Source organism: Purpureocillium lilacinum, assembly GCF_023168085.1.
Source record: "Purpureocillium lilacinum CBS 284.36 DNA, scaffold_5, whole genome shotgun sequence".
Classification (NCBI taxonomy): Eukaryota; Fungi; Ascomycota; class Sordariomycetes; order Hypocreales; family Ophiocordycipitaceae; genus Purpureocillium; species Purpureocillium lilacinum.
In genome coordinates, this window is record NW_027072115.1 from 540,257 (window position 1) to 554,735 (window position 14,479).

The window sequence follows — 14,479 nt, forward strand, 5'->3', positions numbered from 1 at the left end:
GTCGAATGGCGGCTTGCCCTGTGTTACCACGTCGAGGGCGTTCGGGCCCGAAGCTGCTCTCCTCGGGCACGAGCCATCCCGACCAACAAAGCGCCCAATCGGGCTGATACCGAGTCGGGACATTCGGACGGACGGGAGCTAGCGCTGCCTTTCCCGTCCCTGGTCACAATGCAACGCACCCGAACGGTCCCATGCCCGAATCTTTGGTGCCGGCAGCCGCCAACCCTGTCTATCAGCCTTGTCTGTCAACTCTCATCATTTCATCGACAGTCTAGAAGTTGGCCCACGAGGTGGCGGAGGCGGCCAGCTTGAGAGCTGAGGCAAACAACATCGTTGCACAAGTCAGGCGAATGTAACGACGAAGCGGTCCGACCGATAGGTGTCCGGTCTTGGCATCACAGGATGCCATTGGAGTCTCTGTCAGCATCAATATCTGCGACTTTTGACGCAGTCAACCCCGTGCGGCCCAAGAGCCCGACGTCTGTGAGGCACCTATGGCCATGGATGCAAGCATCGAATGCGATGCTCGTGTGGAGCTATACCAGGGATACAGTCGGCGTGCGTGGGCGTGGCAGGCAACGTGCGGCCCGCCAGCATCAATATCCGGTTCACGCGAGCGACACAAAGATCTTCAGCCGTTGGATACTGGCCAATGCCAGACGCGTTCCTCAAAGGTGGCTTGAGGCCCAAGGCGCTGGCGGCTGCGGCCTGCTGCCGGCATCGGTGCTGCTAAGGGCCGGTGCGGACTGAGACAAGCTTTCGAGAAATTACAGTTGAAGATGATAGAGTCGATATATCAAAACGATTACTACCGCTGAAGCACGGGCATCTCCAATGCGCAGCCTGTAGTTTCTCTTCACAGCAGTCAAGCGTTCAGGATGCGCCTCAGCTTTGTCTTACTGGCACTCGTTGCCTCGGTCTGGGCAGCGACAGTTCGAGAGACCTTGCGACTCTCGTGGGAAGATGGCGCACCGAACGGCCAATCCAGGAAGATGATCTTCACCAATGGCCAATTCCCTGCGCCTCCGCTGATACTCACTGAGGATGACTATGCAGAAGTCAGTTCAATCGCATAGCGCGTCATGGAATGCGCTAACCTGCACACCAGATAACTGTCGTCAATGACATGCCACGCAATGTCACGATCCATTGGCACGGACTAGCGTAAGGACTGGCGCTTGCTGTGATGGTGCAGTTAAAACTGACATTTGTGCCTTTGCAGCCAACCTGGCACTCCCTGGTCCGACGGAGTGCCAGGACTGTCGCAAAAGCCGATACTGCCAGGCGAAGTGTTCGTGTATCGCTTCAAGGCGACACCTGTGGGAACGCATTGGTACCATTCGCATGAGCGCATGTCCCTCACCGATGGATTGTACGGCGCCATATGGATAAAGTCTGTCAAACCCAGTCACGAATGGCGCAAGAAGCTCTGTCTGCTGACCTGGCGGCCAGGCCAAAGAAAGATCCGACCGGGCTCTGGGCTCAGATCAGCGATGATCCGAAAGACATCAAGGCCATGGCCAAAGCTGCAGCTAACCCGGAGCTGATCGTCGTCTCGGATTGGTCCAGATACACGTCCGAGGAGTATTGGAAAGCTAATGAAGAATCGGGGCTGCAGATCTTGTAAGTCATTCTGCCGGAGGGGCTGCAAATTACTACATTTTGGCAATTAACTCCCACAAAGCTGCCTAGACAGCATTCTGATCAATGGCTTCGGCGAACTTTACTGTCCGCCGATAGAGCTGCTCATCAATCAGACGCAGCCTGACATTGCAAGAATCGCATTTCCCGATACACACGTCTCCGATAAAGGGTGAGCAACGTTGGAGTGTCCCGACAAACGCGCATGATAGCTAACAGACCATGAACGCTTCAGATGCTTCCCTTTCCGAACACCGATCCAAGGCGGACCCTGGAACTACACGGCACGACCCGATCTCATTCCTCCTCACATGGTTGATGGCTGCGTTCCGTCTACTGGGCGAAATGCTACATTTGTGGTCGACCCGGCCAAGCGCTGGGTGAGCCTGAACCTGATCTCGGCCGCAACCGTCGCGCAGTTTGTTTTCGCGGTCGATGGTCATGACTTCTGGATATACGAAGTGGACGGCAATTTTGTCACCCCGCGCAAGTTCGTCACCGCGACCATGTCGGCAGGCGAGACGTACTCGGTCATGATGCGTCTGGACAAGCCTCCCGGCGTGTACAAGATGCGCGTGCCAGATTCCGGAGCCACGCAGGTCATCTCCGCGTTTGCCGACCTTGTATACAAGGGTGCGGAGCACAAACAGAGGACGGAGGCGACGCAATACGTGACATATGGTGGCTTGTTCCCATCTCTTGAGATCAAGAACAACAGCTTCACGCCCTACGAGTTCGAGGGCGATCATATGGCTCCGTGGCCCCCGAGCATACACCCGCGACCCGGCCCCGCAGACGAGGAATATCTTCTCATCATGGGACGCCTCTATAATTCGACAAGCTACACAATGAATGCGACCTACATGTACCCTATCAACTTCCAGGCAGACCGCCCACTTCTTTTCTACCCAAATGCCACCATAGGTACGCCCGACGAAAACCTCGTCATTCGCACAAAGAATGGCTCCTGGGTCGACCTGATCTTGCAAGTATCCACTCTTCCAGGTGATCTTGCCGCGTTTGAGCACTTCATGCATAAACACGGAAGCAAGACGTGGCGTGTGGGCTTTGGCCACGGCATTTGGAACTACAGCAGCGTTGCGGAAGCCGTGGCAAAACGGCCCGAGGACTTTAACTTCGACAACCCGGGCTACAGAGACAGTTGGCTGACCCAGTTCTCTCCTGTCCCCGAAGGCGGATATTGGAGTGTGTTCCGCTATCTGTCGGACAATCCTGGCCCGTGGATGTTTCACTGCCACATTGAGCTGCATCTCATGGGCGGCATGTCTGTTGCAATTCTAGATGGTGTCGATGTCTGGCCGGACGTGCCGCCGGAGTACAGCTACCAAATCGGCGGCGGGGGCTGTAAGAGGTGAACTAGGCTGGTATCCCGCAAGATACGCCGGGTTCCATCATAGTTACTGAGCCAGTACAATTATAGTGCAGAATAGAGCTTATCGTGCGCCATCTGTGCCTTTGCCATCGCGTGTGATTGACCCCTGGCCATCACATGCACTTGACCCAGCGGTGTCTCCGATAGTTCTGGGAAGCACTTGCATTGGAGCTCTGCTCAGTGTCGCTTGGGGGTACAGCCCTGTTTCTCCCAGGGAAATCTCTGTTTTGCCGTATATCCGAGCGGTATTGCCTGTACAGCCTCAGTTATCTCTGCTAGAGCATAGATGTGCATAATATTGATCCCGAAACATGTCAATGCGCCCCTGTATCGCACAGGGTAGCCGGAGCTGAGTTCAATGTTGCCTCGCCCTGCTAATACCGATATAGAGCTCGCCTGCTGTGCTACCCGCTCAGACAACAACCAGCCGCCAGCCGGGGCCGCAATCATGGATGGTGGGGTGTGATTGTCAAGTTGCCAGCAGGGCAAAGTAAGCCACAGTATAGCTTCAAACAGGGTCTAAGGTCAAGCTGTGGCGATAATGGTTCTCAAAACCGGGCATTTGGTGTGTTCAGGCCTTGAAAGCAAGCCAGCCCCCCCGGGCCCAGAACGGCATCTTGTGTGAACACGAGCAGGCACACATGGGTTGATTCCGTCGACATGCGTTGTTCCAACACAATTGGCTCCAGGCAAAATTCATTGTGTACCGCACTGGTGAACCAACGAAGGGCTGCATGAAGCGTGCTATATATATGAATGCTCTGGTGTGGCAGATCGAAGTTGCCATCACCAGTCTCCTGCATGAACTTGACAACCAATTCCGAGCACAATGTCTGCCCCCGTGGAAGACTTCAGGTCTGCCATAGCGACTGAGCTGGGCCTCGAGCCGGGTGCCATCTCGTCCGATGTGACGTTTGAGGATCTCGGTCTCGATCCGATGGCAGCTATGGAAGTGCTAGAGATCGTGAACGACAGAACCGGAATCGAGTTTCCGGCATCCCTGTTCAGAGACTGCCGGTGCTTATCGGACATTGGGAAAAGGACTGCAAGTAATGGAATCATCAGTAAGCCCTGATCTGCCCCCGCTGATTCCTGCCGCTATCTATTGACAGGCCGTTCTTTAGCAAATTCTATGCCAGCGCCGAGGTCATCCCCAGTTCATGCGGCGTATTCATGTACCACTGCTCTGGCAGGAAGATACGCGAAAGAAGCTGGAGTGGCAGACTTCTGGACCAATGTGTACCCGTCACAGAGGCGGCTAGTCCTGGCATACGTCTTCGAAGCATTCAGCCGGCTGGCTCAACCTCTTGGCCAGATGATCCCTGGCACTTCATTTCCCATTCCCGGCCACGTTCTGACTAGACATGCGAAGCTGATGCAAACGCTTCTCGACATACTCGTCGACGGGGGCCTTGTCGAGCGAATTGGCACAAAGCTTCTTCGCACATCAGCTGCCATAGACTTGACCTCATCCTCGGCGCTATACCAGAAGATACTTCACGACTTTCCCCAGCACTCTGACACTCATCGATTGCTCAATATCACGGGCTCGAAGCTGGCGGGATGCCTTACTGGCTCCATGGACCCAATCAAACTTCTGTTTGGCTCAAGCCTGGGCCGTGATATGCTGTTCGAGTTTTACACCAACGCTCCAATGTCAATAGCAGCCTCGAAGCAGCTCTCGGATGTGTTCGAACGTGTGTTCATCAGCAGCCGAGAACCCATTGAGATCCTAGAGATTGGCGCCGGCTTCGGTGGAACGACCAAGTTCGTGCTCGACATGCTCATTAGGTCGGGAATTCGCTTCAAATACACCTTCACCGATATCTCGTCTTCATTCTTCAAGACGGCCAAGAAGCGATATGCCCAGCTGAACTTGGGCGGCAGCATCATCGAGTACGAAGTACTGGATGTTGAGAAGCCAATCCCGGACAAGTTCCGTGGTCGATTCCACGCTGTTCTGTCCACCAACTGCATACATGCGACAAAAAATCTGCAGTTATCGTGCACGAATGCCCGCCAACTGCTTCGGCCGGGGGGGTTTTTCTCAGTGGTTGAGTTCTCTACGCGGCTGTACTGGCTTGACTTGGTGTTTGGCTTGCTGGATGGCTGGTGGCTGTTCGACGATGGGCGAAGTCATTGCATTGCAGAAGAAGCGTTTTGGATGAAGAGCATGCAGGCCGCAGGCTTCAGTGATGTGATTTGGACGAAAACTTTGGTGGATGGAAAACGACCCAACCCCCAGGTCATCGTTGCTACGACTGTGTAATTCAGAGGTTCCGACTGGTCACACGTTCACAGGGCGGCACAAGTCAAGCCTTGTTGTCAGTGCTGCTGAAAGCCCTCCGACGTAACGCGGATGTCTTGGCGCATTCCAGACTAGAGTCACCACCGCGGTAGGGAAAGGTCTTTCAATTATAATTGGTGTCTCAACACTGCCGTTGTTCTCTAGTAACGCTCTGCTCTAAATTGCCAAGCGATCGCCATAGGGTAGCTTGCCTTCCCACTGCTGTACTCAGAGTTCAGACCTCGCCGCTTCTACCGTCGATGATTCGGCGACCTCAAAGCTCTTCCTTGGGGACGTTGGACACAATCTTGATGATGATGCCCTGCGGGGTGTATCCTGCCCTCTTGTAGTCCTCAGTGTGGTACGCCGGGTCAGTTTCATTGACGAGAACACCCAGAGATCCACCACTTTTCTCGCAACCGATAATGGCCTTCGCTTTATCTTCGTCCGACGCCGACTCGCCACCATCGACGGTCCTGGCGATGTCTTCGTAAAGGACGGACGTGTGTACATTCGGGTCGATGTGCTTAGCTAGGGCAAGAACGCTTTGATAGGTGAAGATGCTCCATTCAGCGCAGTCTGGAGTGTTCTCGGCCGGCATCGTCAGGAATCGGCCTCCGTCGGCACCGCGACCCCACTCGCGGAGTTTGGCGCCGACGTAGGCAACGTCTTCGACGCTCACATCTTGAGGGGTGTCGCCTTCGCCATTGTAGCAATGCAAGGCCGACGTTTCGCCCTCGTAGCAAGTCTGGATATGGGCTCCGGGAGGGGGAGTCAGGGCGAGAGCGCCTGTGGAAATGGCGTACGAGCCGACGGCCAAAATCTGCAGGATGGTAGGCATCTCGAGGATGTGCGAAGTCGTGCTGATAGATACTGTTCGTTCGAATATTGGCAAAACGAGTAGGAATGCGGGTCTTTACGAGTGAGATCGCGATGGTGATGCAAAATCGTTTGAGAATCCCTTTTATGCCCCCAGAGGTCCTGGCGCTGTGGGATCCGGACCTTGGACAGCAAGAGCAACACAGTATGCCCAAGTGCCCTGGTGGCCCCCAGATGCATCCAAGCGGTGCTGTTGGGGCGCCGTCAGCGGGAAGGACCGACTGACGATGCGGCCCGATGGTCTCACAGGTTTGTTGTTCACCGACCGACATGGCGACACGGCGTCTCAAACCATTCGCCATGACGTGGTCCGGTGCGCCCGCGTCCTTCGTCGCGATCTTGAAGCCACCGTCTGCCGGCTGCCGCTGCATCTTGGCGACCCGCGTGGCGCAGATCTGTGGGTGGGACATGCGCGACGGACTTCCCGTGTGAGCAAGCCTATAGCGGCTCATTGAGTAAAACATGGCTGCAGACTTGAACCTGTTGTTGCACAATTCCTTGTTCTGGCGCGACTACGATTGCTTTGTTGTCTCAATCACGACGGCATCTGTGCGGCAAAGTCTTCCCGTTCATCCCGCCGTGCATATTCAGGCCAGTGACATCCACGGAGGTACTGCGCCCAATTTGCTATCTAGGACGGACACATGCTTTGGTGGAACGTCTCGTTTCCCATGCATGGCGGCCCTCGCACAAGACAAACATTGCTGTAAGCCCAAAAGTTCGTTCGCCACACGACATGAAAGAGCAAGCCACTTTCATGACCAATTGCTCTAGTCGGTGTAGCCGCCAACCTCCTCCAAGAAGCGGTAGTAGCGAGGTGCTTTGGCGATGCGCCATCGTTTCCCGTAGATCACCAGCGGAATGGCCATTAACACTGAGGCCAACACACACAAGCCGAAGAAGAAAAATGTCCACCCGTAGCCCGCTGCTTCAATGAAGGGCTGAACGGAGTACGAGATTGCAAAGTTGACGGCTGAGGAGCACATGGCTAGAACCACAACCAGTTCACCGGAAATCTAGTCGCCAAGTTAGTCGCTGAACAGACCTTGAAGGCGTAGGTGGAACCAGCGGTAGCTCACCCCTGGGAAGCAATCCATTGCGTATGCGGTGGCGATTGTGCAGGCGCCAACCTGGTGCGAGATCATGGCCCCGATGCCGATCGCGATAGTTACCCAGTGCGCTTCCGTCTGGGCACCCCATCCGTACATCATGTATCCAGTAGCAGCTAGAAGGAAGCATGGGGCGAGCATATACAGCCGCATTTCCGGCTCTTTGACGCCGCCATTCCGTCGTGACAGAGCAATCACAACGTGGTCGCTCGTGACACCTATGGCATACCCAATGATGTTGCCGACTAACGCGGCGAAGAAGACCAGGCCGGTTGAGGTCGTGCTAAAATTGTACGGCGCTTCCGTGAGGATCTCGGAGATGGTGTTGAACGAGACAATGCCCGCTGTTGCTCCGAACGCGTATATGAATCCAGCCTAGAAGCATGACGTTTCAGTCAAAAAAGCCAATAGGACTCACTGGAATGAACTCACGATAACAACATTGGGAAATCCCCACAGAAAGAATGGTCGACGGAAGTACTGCCAAAATGTGGTTTTGTTTTGCGGATACCTTACCCACGGCTTGAGGATCTGAAGATACGATCGCCTGGGAAATTGTTCGGTGCCGACCCTGGACCTTGCTCGATGTTCACTCGTCTCCACTTCACTTTTGCTGACTTGACGCTCCGGATGTGGTACCTCGCCGTCCGCCAGTTCATTGATGGGAACGGGCGAGAAGGAGCTTTGGGAGAACAAGAACCGCGGGAACAGGGTCTCCTCGAAGGAGAAGAAGAAGATGAGGAGCACAAAGGTGAACCCCAATCCGACTATTCGCTGACTCCAGCGCCAGCCCACAGTGTCGGACATGCTTCCGCCTGTGATGAGTCCGATGCTGGTTCGAGTCAGTCTTGATCAAAAGTCGGCAGGGGAAAGATAGGGGCACAGAACTCACATGGAACCCAGCTGTTGAGCAAACAGATACACTGAGAGCATTCTTCCTCGTTCGTGCACAAAGAACATGTCGAATATCTGCCCAGAGGCCGTCAGCTGTGCTTAATTGCCCATAAGTCAACGGGACTTACAGCAAGTTGCACGATGGCCTGATACGCCGAGGTTCCGACGCCGTTGACAATCATGTTCAGCATCCATTGGGCTGTCCCGTGGACCGCAGCGAGCCAAAAGCCTGTTGCGAGACAGAGAGCTGTAGTTGCAAGATAAACAAGTCTACGCCCGAGGATGTTGGCAGTCGGCATCCACCAAATATTGACAAAGCCCTTACCGGTCACCGCGGTCAGTCTCCACTAGCTCAGGATAAGGCAGCAGCGGAAACAGTTGTACTTACGAGTAGGAGGTAATTCAGTGCGCTGCCACCATTCATGTTGGTCAAGGTAACGCCGGTGTCTTTGCTGACCGTTGTCCATGCCGCTATAACAACTCAGTGCCCGGACACATAAGTTTATTTTGTCTTCATGTACTTACCTCCCAGAGTATTCTCGCCAAAGGAGAAGGCACAGGCATATAGCGCCACGAGAAACAATTGATAGTACTTCTTCCATCGTGGCCAATTCTGTTCTGTGAGTGACAAGTCGACAGCCTAGAGACTGTCACGGACTGCCTATCAGTGGATCGCCCCCACAGGCAGTCGGCTGAGGGATAAGTACGATATCGGATTCATCGACGTGGGCAAACGCCTCCGCTTTGTTGTTTGCTATGCGGTTTGATCAGCATTGTAGGCGAATTCCAGTTGTCCTGGGCGGCTTTCTGAGAGGTATCCCAGCTTACCATCAATGAGCTGCTCCGTCCCCGGAACAGCCTCATAGTCGATATTTAGAGCCATGATAGAAAGGCCGTTGGTGCGGTGCGTGGCCAAGTCTGACTTGAGGACGTGGCACTCATATTTGATGCAGGGTAGTGCTCAAGTGTTTAAATACGTATGTCAAGACGTCCAGCTTTGAAGTTGGCCGACAACCTTCACGACACTGAACGCCACGAAACGCCGCAGGTCCTCGGGCCTCCGGCATGGCGCCCAATCAAGGAAAGTGCCTGGAGGGAGGCAGGTCCAAGCCGATCGTCAGTCACACCCGTGCCGCCTCCAGAGTACTCACACAAGTCACAGTCATCTTCCCCGCAGTCTGGGGAAGGGGGCCAAGGGTGGGTGGATGGCGGGGTAGTGTTGACGATGATCCCCGCGCTATTGCTCCGCACTCTAGCGTCAATGTGAAAATGTCGGCTTGGACCTTCCTTCGCCAGCCCGGACGTGTCTGTCTGGTGCCGATCACGGACCCCACAACAAATTGGTGAGAACACCGGCCTTGTCCTGCCAATTCGCCTCGTCCTTGGTCTTGATCTTTCTTCATATAATTATCTCATACGTCGTTCGCTTCCGTCCAGCCTGGTGTTGTTTGCGAGTAGCCTTGCGTCGCTTCAATTGTACTTTCTCTGTTGGTGACGTGCCTGTCAACCACGAAGCCTCAATTGAGGCAAGGCGCAGCCATACTGCAGACACCTATACCACACTGGTTCGAGGAAGAAGGCGGCGAGATGGCTGCCAAGGTCAGCAAAGACTCCAGCATAGTCATTGTTGGTGGCGGCACGTGGGCGTGCTCAACAGCACTGCACCTCGTGCGCCGCGGCTACTCCAACGTTACTGTGCTGGACGCTCATCCTATTCCATCAAGCATATCTGCTGGAAATGATGTGAATAAGATTGCTGAGTTAGGTAAGTGTCTTCAATTCATCACTGCGGAGAACCTACTGTGGCTGACCAGGGGGTGACAGCGTCTCCCACAGATGGTGATGATGCCGAGTCCGTCGCGCAAGCTGCGGCGGCGGCAGCCGCCCAGGGTTGGCTTCACGACCCTGTTTTCGCCCCATACTATCACGACACCGGATTCATCGTGTCAGGATCCAGCCCGGAGGCACTGAAGCACATCGTTGACTCCGAGCTTCGGGGCCACGAGAAGGAATACACAAAGCTCAACTCGGCAGACGATTTTCGAGCTTGCATGCCAAATGGCGTTCTGACAGGCGACTTTCCAAACTGGCAAGGCTGGCACAAGTCTAAGGGCGCCGGATGGGTTCACGCTCGGAAGGCGCTCGTCTCGGCCTACAAGGAAGCGGAGCGACTGGGCGCCAGATTCATCACCGGCTCGCCGCAAGGCGAGGTTATTGGTCTTGTTCAAGAAGGCGGAGATGTTCGTGGAGCGAAGACCGCTGATGGCTACGAACACAGGGCCGATCGAACGATATTGGCCGTCGGTGCTTCCGCGCCTCAGTTTGTCGACTTTGAGAACCAGCTGCGCCCAACCGCCTGGACATTAGGGCACATTAAGATGACTGAGGAAGAAGCGCAACTCTACAAGAATCTGCCAGTACTGTTCAACGTTGAGAAGGGATTCTTCATGGAACCCGACGAGGACAGGCACGAGCTCAAGATCTGCGACGAGCATCCCGGGTACTGCAACTGGGTGACATTGCCGGACTCAAAGCTGCCCGAGTCAGTTCCATTCGCAAAGCATCAAGTACCGATCGAGTCGGAGCAGAGGATCAAGCAGTTCCTGTCGGAAATCATGCCGCACCTGGCAGATCGACCACTGGTCCATGCGCGCATCTGCTGGTGCGCCGACACTCACGACAGAGGCTTCCTCATCACCTACCACCCGTCTCATCCGTCTCTCGTGATTGCCGCCGGCGATTCTGGTCACGGATTTGCGCATATCCCCTCCATTGGAGGCTTCATCTCTGATTGCCTCGAGGGTCGGCTGGAGGGGCGATTTGCTAGACACTGGCGCTGGCGTCCCGAGATTGCCCAAGGCTTCTGGGGCAAGGATCCTTTGGATAGGTACGGCGCTGGAAGGGAAGTGATGGACTTACCACAACGTTGCGACGAACGGCGTTGGACTCGTATTCCGGGAGGGGAAGGCGAGTCATGATGGCGGAGCTGGACTGGGACCAAGATGTACACCATGAAATTGAAGATAAGACACCGCTCGTGGAACATATGGCCGAGTCAGTCATGGAGCCATTCGGTGGATTTTCAGGCAGGCACTATCGCTTTTTGCGTATTGTGATAGCGGACCGAGAGTCCAACATTGGCTGGGCTCCCTTGTCATCTCAAATGCCAAGCGTCCAGTGCTGCCCTCATTGCGACTATCCAAAGCATATTAATCTGGCCAGACGTTTAGCTCGTCAACATTCTAGCGCGGCTTCGGACCGACGGGTGTAACCTCATACCAGTTTCGCAGGGCACGGCTCGATGTTCCGCTGCCGATGCTGACGGCATTGTCGCACACTTGCAGGATGCGGGGTTCGTTGGCAGCAGCCGAAGCGTCGCTCAACTGCTCTGGCAAGTCTGGCTCTGCTAGCTTGATAGCGAAGCTTAGGCATGTTTCCTGGCAGGCACAGGGTGCTCCGCCCGGCATGCGACCCCGAATGTTACGGTTGGGGTTCATGCCGATCACTTCATCGGCGAATGAGACACGAGGCCGACCCTGGACTCTCCTCCCCAAAGACAATGATTTGCGCGGCAATCAACACCTAGCTCATTTGAGCAGGCACCGACGGCTCTTGTCTGCGAGCGCCCGCGCGAACGCTCGTCCGTAACGTAGCATGATCGCTGCTTGGAGCCGGTCGCCGGCCACCGGAAGCGGGCCGGACGGACATTGTCGCGGAGAGAACGCATGCGCGCTGGCAGATATATGTGACTGATCGTCGCCAGTCCCGTCATCATAAACTGTGATTGAGGCAGCAGAAGATGCGACTTTGTTCACCATGATTCGGTTCCTCAGTGCAGTGCTTTTGGCAACGTCCATCTTGCGCCCTGTGGCGGCCAAGGAGCAGCCCCTCGATGGCATCAAAGGGCTGGCCGATCGCTTGTTGAGTGGGCACGGCGACGCATTCGAATTCGAATTGACGGAGCAGCACGACAACTGGTCGCGCTGGAACCACCCTTCCAATGACAACTACACCGTGTCGGCTGGCCATGACGGCAAGATCCACGTCCAGGGTACGACCTTGAGCGCCTTGGCGAGAGGGTAAGAGGTTCTGCTTGGTCGACATCCCAGCGATGCCACGGCTGACCACATGCTCCATTGGGGAACAGACTGCGGCATTATGCTACCGAAACCCTTCACTTGGATGAGTTCTGGTTTGTCGACAGCAATAGGAAACTCTCTGCACCGCTCCCGCAGCCAAAGGCCACCTTAACTGGGGCCAGCATTGTGCCGTGGCGATACAACTTTAACACGGGTTCGTCCTTGACCCAGTGCAGTGAAAGAAGGCCCGGATGCTAACTCGCAGAAAAAGTCACATTCTCCTACACCTTTGCCTGGTACAAATGGGAAGACTGGGAGAAGTTACTCGATTGGGCCGCATGGCGAGGTGTCAACCTGCAACTCGCCTGGGTCGGCTACGAAAAGATCTTTCTCGACAGTTTCCGCGACCTGGGTATGAAGGACGACGAAATCCTTCCCTTCTTCAGTGGGCCTGCCTTCCAGGCTTGGAACCGGTTCGGCAACACCAAAGGCTCCTGGGGCGGCGTCGGCGACCTCCCCCTCGCCTGGATCGAGTCGCAGTTCGACATGCAAAAGAAGATTGTCGCCAGAATGGTCGAACTCGGCATGGTACCCGTTCTGCCGGCGTTCCCAGGATTCGTGCCTGACGCCATCAAGCGTGTCCGCCCAAACGCCAATGTCACGAAGGCGCCAAATTGGTCTGGTGTGGGACAGTGGAGCGAGGACCTCTTCTTGAGTCCACTCGACGACACGTATGCTGAGCTGCAGCACTTATTCGTGACAAAACAAATCGAAGCATTCGGCAATGTCACGAACATCTATACCCTTGATCAGTTTAACGAGATGATGCCCGCGTCTGGAGACACGGAGTACCTGAAAAGTGCTGCTGAACAGACATACAAGGGACTGACTGCAGCCAATCCTGCGGCGATCTGGCTCATGCAGGGCTGGCTGTTTTACAATGCAGCATCTTTCTGGACCCAGGAGCGCATCGACGCATACCTCGGCGGCGTCAAGGACGACAACAGCATGATCATCCTAGACCTCTACTCGGAGAACAATCCCCAGTGGCAAAGGACAAAGAGCTACTCCGGCAAGCCGTGGATTTGGTGCGAACTGCATGACTTTGGTGGAAACATGAACTTGTTCGGCCAAATTACGAACATCACCGTTACTCCGATTGAGGCATTGGGCGCTTCGGACTCACTTGTCGGATTTGGTCTGACGCCGGAGGCCTTTGAGGGCAACGAGGTTGTGTACGATTTGCTTCTGGACCAGGCGTGGTCCCCGAAGGCTATTGACACGAAGGCATACTTCCATGACTGGGTGTCATCACGATATGGCGGTGTCTCATCCATTCCTTGCAGCTTGTACCAGGCTTGGGAAATTATGCGACAGCATGTATACGACTCCAAGGATCCTTTGATCCCCAGTGCCGGCGCGGGTATATACCAGCTTGCACCGAGCCTGACTGGCCTCGTCAATCGCACTGGACACTTCCCTGCCCCGACCGCCCTCCAGTACGACCCAAGGGTGCTAAGACAGGCACTCACCTTGATGCTCAAGGCATCAGCACAAAAGTTGTCTCTTTGGGAAATGCCTGCCTTCCAGCTCGACCTAGTCGACGTCACAAGACAGGTCATGAGCAACGCCTTCATCGACGTCTACCAGGACCTCGTCAAAACTTACAACAGCACAATGCAGGGTGCTCCGAGGTCGCGCTCTAACAGGCCTTCCGATCCATCTCGCGCCGTAGCCGCCAAGGGCCAAAAGCTGCTCCTCTTCATCGAAGCTATTGACGCTGTGCTCGCCACCAACGAGCACTTTACCCTCGAGAAATGGCTCGACGACGCCCAATACTGGGCAAAGAAAAGCGGCAACGATAAGCTCCTGTCGTTCAACGCCCGTAGCCAGGTGACGGTCTGGCTCTGGGAGTCGTCCGGTCTCAATGACTACTCGGCGCGGGCCTGGAGTGGGGTCACCCGAGACTATTACAAGACGAGATGGGCGATCTTTGTTGATGGCTTGAAAAACGCGACGAAGACTGGTTCTCTGGATGAGGGTGCTTTGCACGATAAGATCAGAGCTTTTGAGAAGGAGTGGTCGTATGGTGGGTTCGGCTTGAGCAAGCCTAAGGTCGCCAAGGGCGGTCTGAAGGACACGATCAGCAAGATCAAGGGAGAGTTGCCAGATGTCTTCGAGGTCTAGACTAGCGCCA

The 14,479-nt window shown here is 55.2% G+C and overlaps 6 protein-coding genes across 6 annotated transcripts; 4 read left to right on the forward strand and 2 right to left on the reverse strand.

Annotated features, from left to right (window-relative positions):
• Window positions 1–992: 992 nt before the first annotated feature.
• Window positions 993–3,017, forward strand: PLICBS_006763 (Laccase 1; the record flags this gene model as incomplete). The annotated part of the gene is made up of 6 exons (XM_065601041.1): window positions 993–1,058; window positions 1,109–1,164; window positions 1,223–1,393; window positions 1,453–1,623; window positions 1,697–1,813; window positions 1,877–3,017. 6 exons carry the CDS (start codon window positions 993–995, stop codon window positions 3,015–3,017), a joined length of 1,722 nt encoding a protein of 573 aa, XP_065457113.1.
• An 846-nt stretch (window positions 3,018–3,863) lies between these two features.
• PLICBS_006764 (putative PKS/NRPS-like protein biosynthetic cluster) lies at window positions 3,864–5,303 on the forward strand (the record flags this gene model as incomplete). The annotated part of the gene is made up of 2 exons (XM_065601042.1): window positions 3,864–4,098; window positions 4,159–5,303. 2 exons carry the CDS (start codon window positions 3,864–3,866, stop codon window positions 5,301–5,303), a joined length of 1,380 nt encoding a protein of 459 aa, XP_065457114.1.
• A 292-nt stretch (window positions 5,304–5,595) lies between these two features.
• On the reverse strand, window positions 5,596–6,610 carry PLICBS_006765 (uncharacterized protein; the record flags this gene model as incomplete). The annotated part of the gene is made up of 2 exons (XM_018320140.2): window positions 5,596–6,194; window positions 6,493–6,610. 2 exons carry the CDS (start codon window positions 6,608–6,610, stop codon window positions 5,596–5,598), a joined length of 717 nt encoding a protein of 238 aa, XP_018180037.2.
• A 618-nt stretch (window positions 6,611–7,228) lies between these two features.
• Window positions 7,229–8,627, reverse strand: PLICBS_006766 (uncharacterized protein; the record flags this gene model as incomplete). Its single annotated transcript, XM_018320141.2, has 5 exons — window positions 7,229–7,684; window positions 7,826–8,141; window positions 8,202–8,278; window positions 8,332–8,523; window positions 8,592–8,627. 5 exons carry the CDS (start codon window positions 8,625–8,627, stop codon window positions 7,229–7,231), a joined length of 1,077 nt encoding a protein of 358 aa, XP_018180038.2.
• Window positions 8,628–9,790: 1,163 nt separating this feature from the next.
• On the forward strand, window positions 9,791–11,181 carry PLICBS_006767 (uncharacterized protein; the record flags this gene model as incomplete). Its single annotated transcript, XM_065601043.1, has 2 exons — window positions 9,791–9,968; window positions 10,028–11,181. The coding sequence occupies 2 exons, from the start codon at window positions 9,791–9,793 to the stop codon at window positions 11,179–11,181; spliced, it is 1,332 nt and encodes a 443-aa protein (XP_065457115.1).
• An 838-nt stretch (window positions 11,182–12,019) lies between these two features.
• On the forward strand, window positions 12,020–14,469 carry PLICBS_006768 (uncharacterized protein; the record flags this gene model as incomplete). Its single annotated transcript, XM_065601044.1, has 3 exons — window positions 12,020–12,282; window positions 12,351–12,496; window positions 12,548–14,469. The coding sequence occupies 3 exons, from the start codon at window positions 12,020–12,022 to the stop codon at window positions 14,467–14,469; spliced, it is 2,331 nt and encodes a 776-aa protein (XP_065457116.1).
• Window positions 14,470–14,479: the final 10 nt, after the last annotated feature.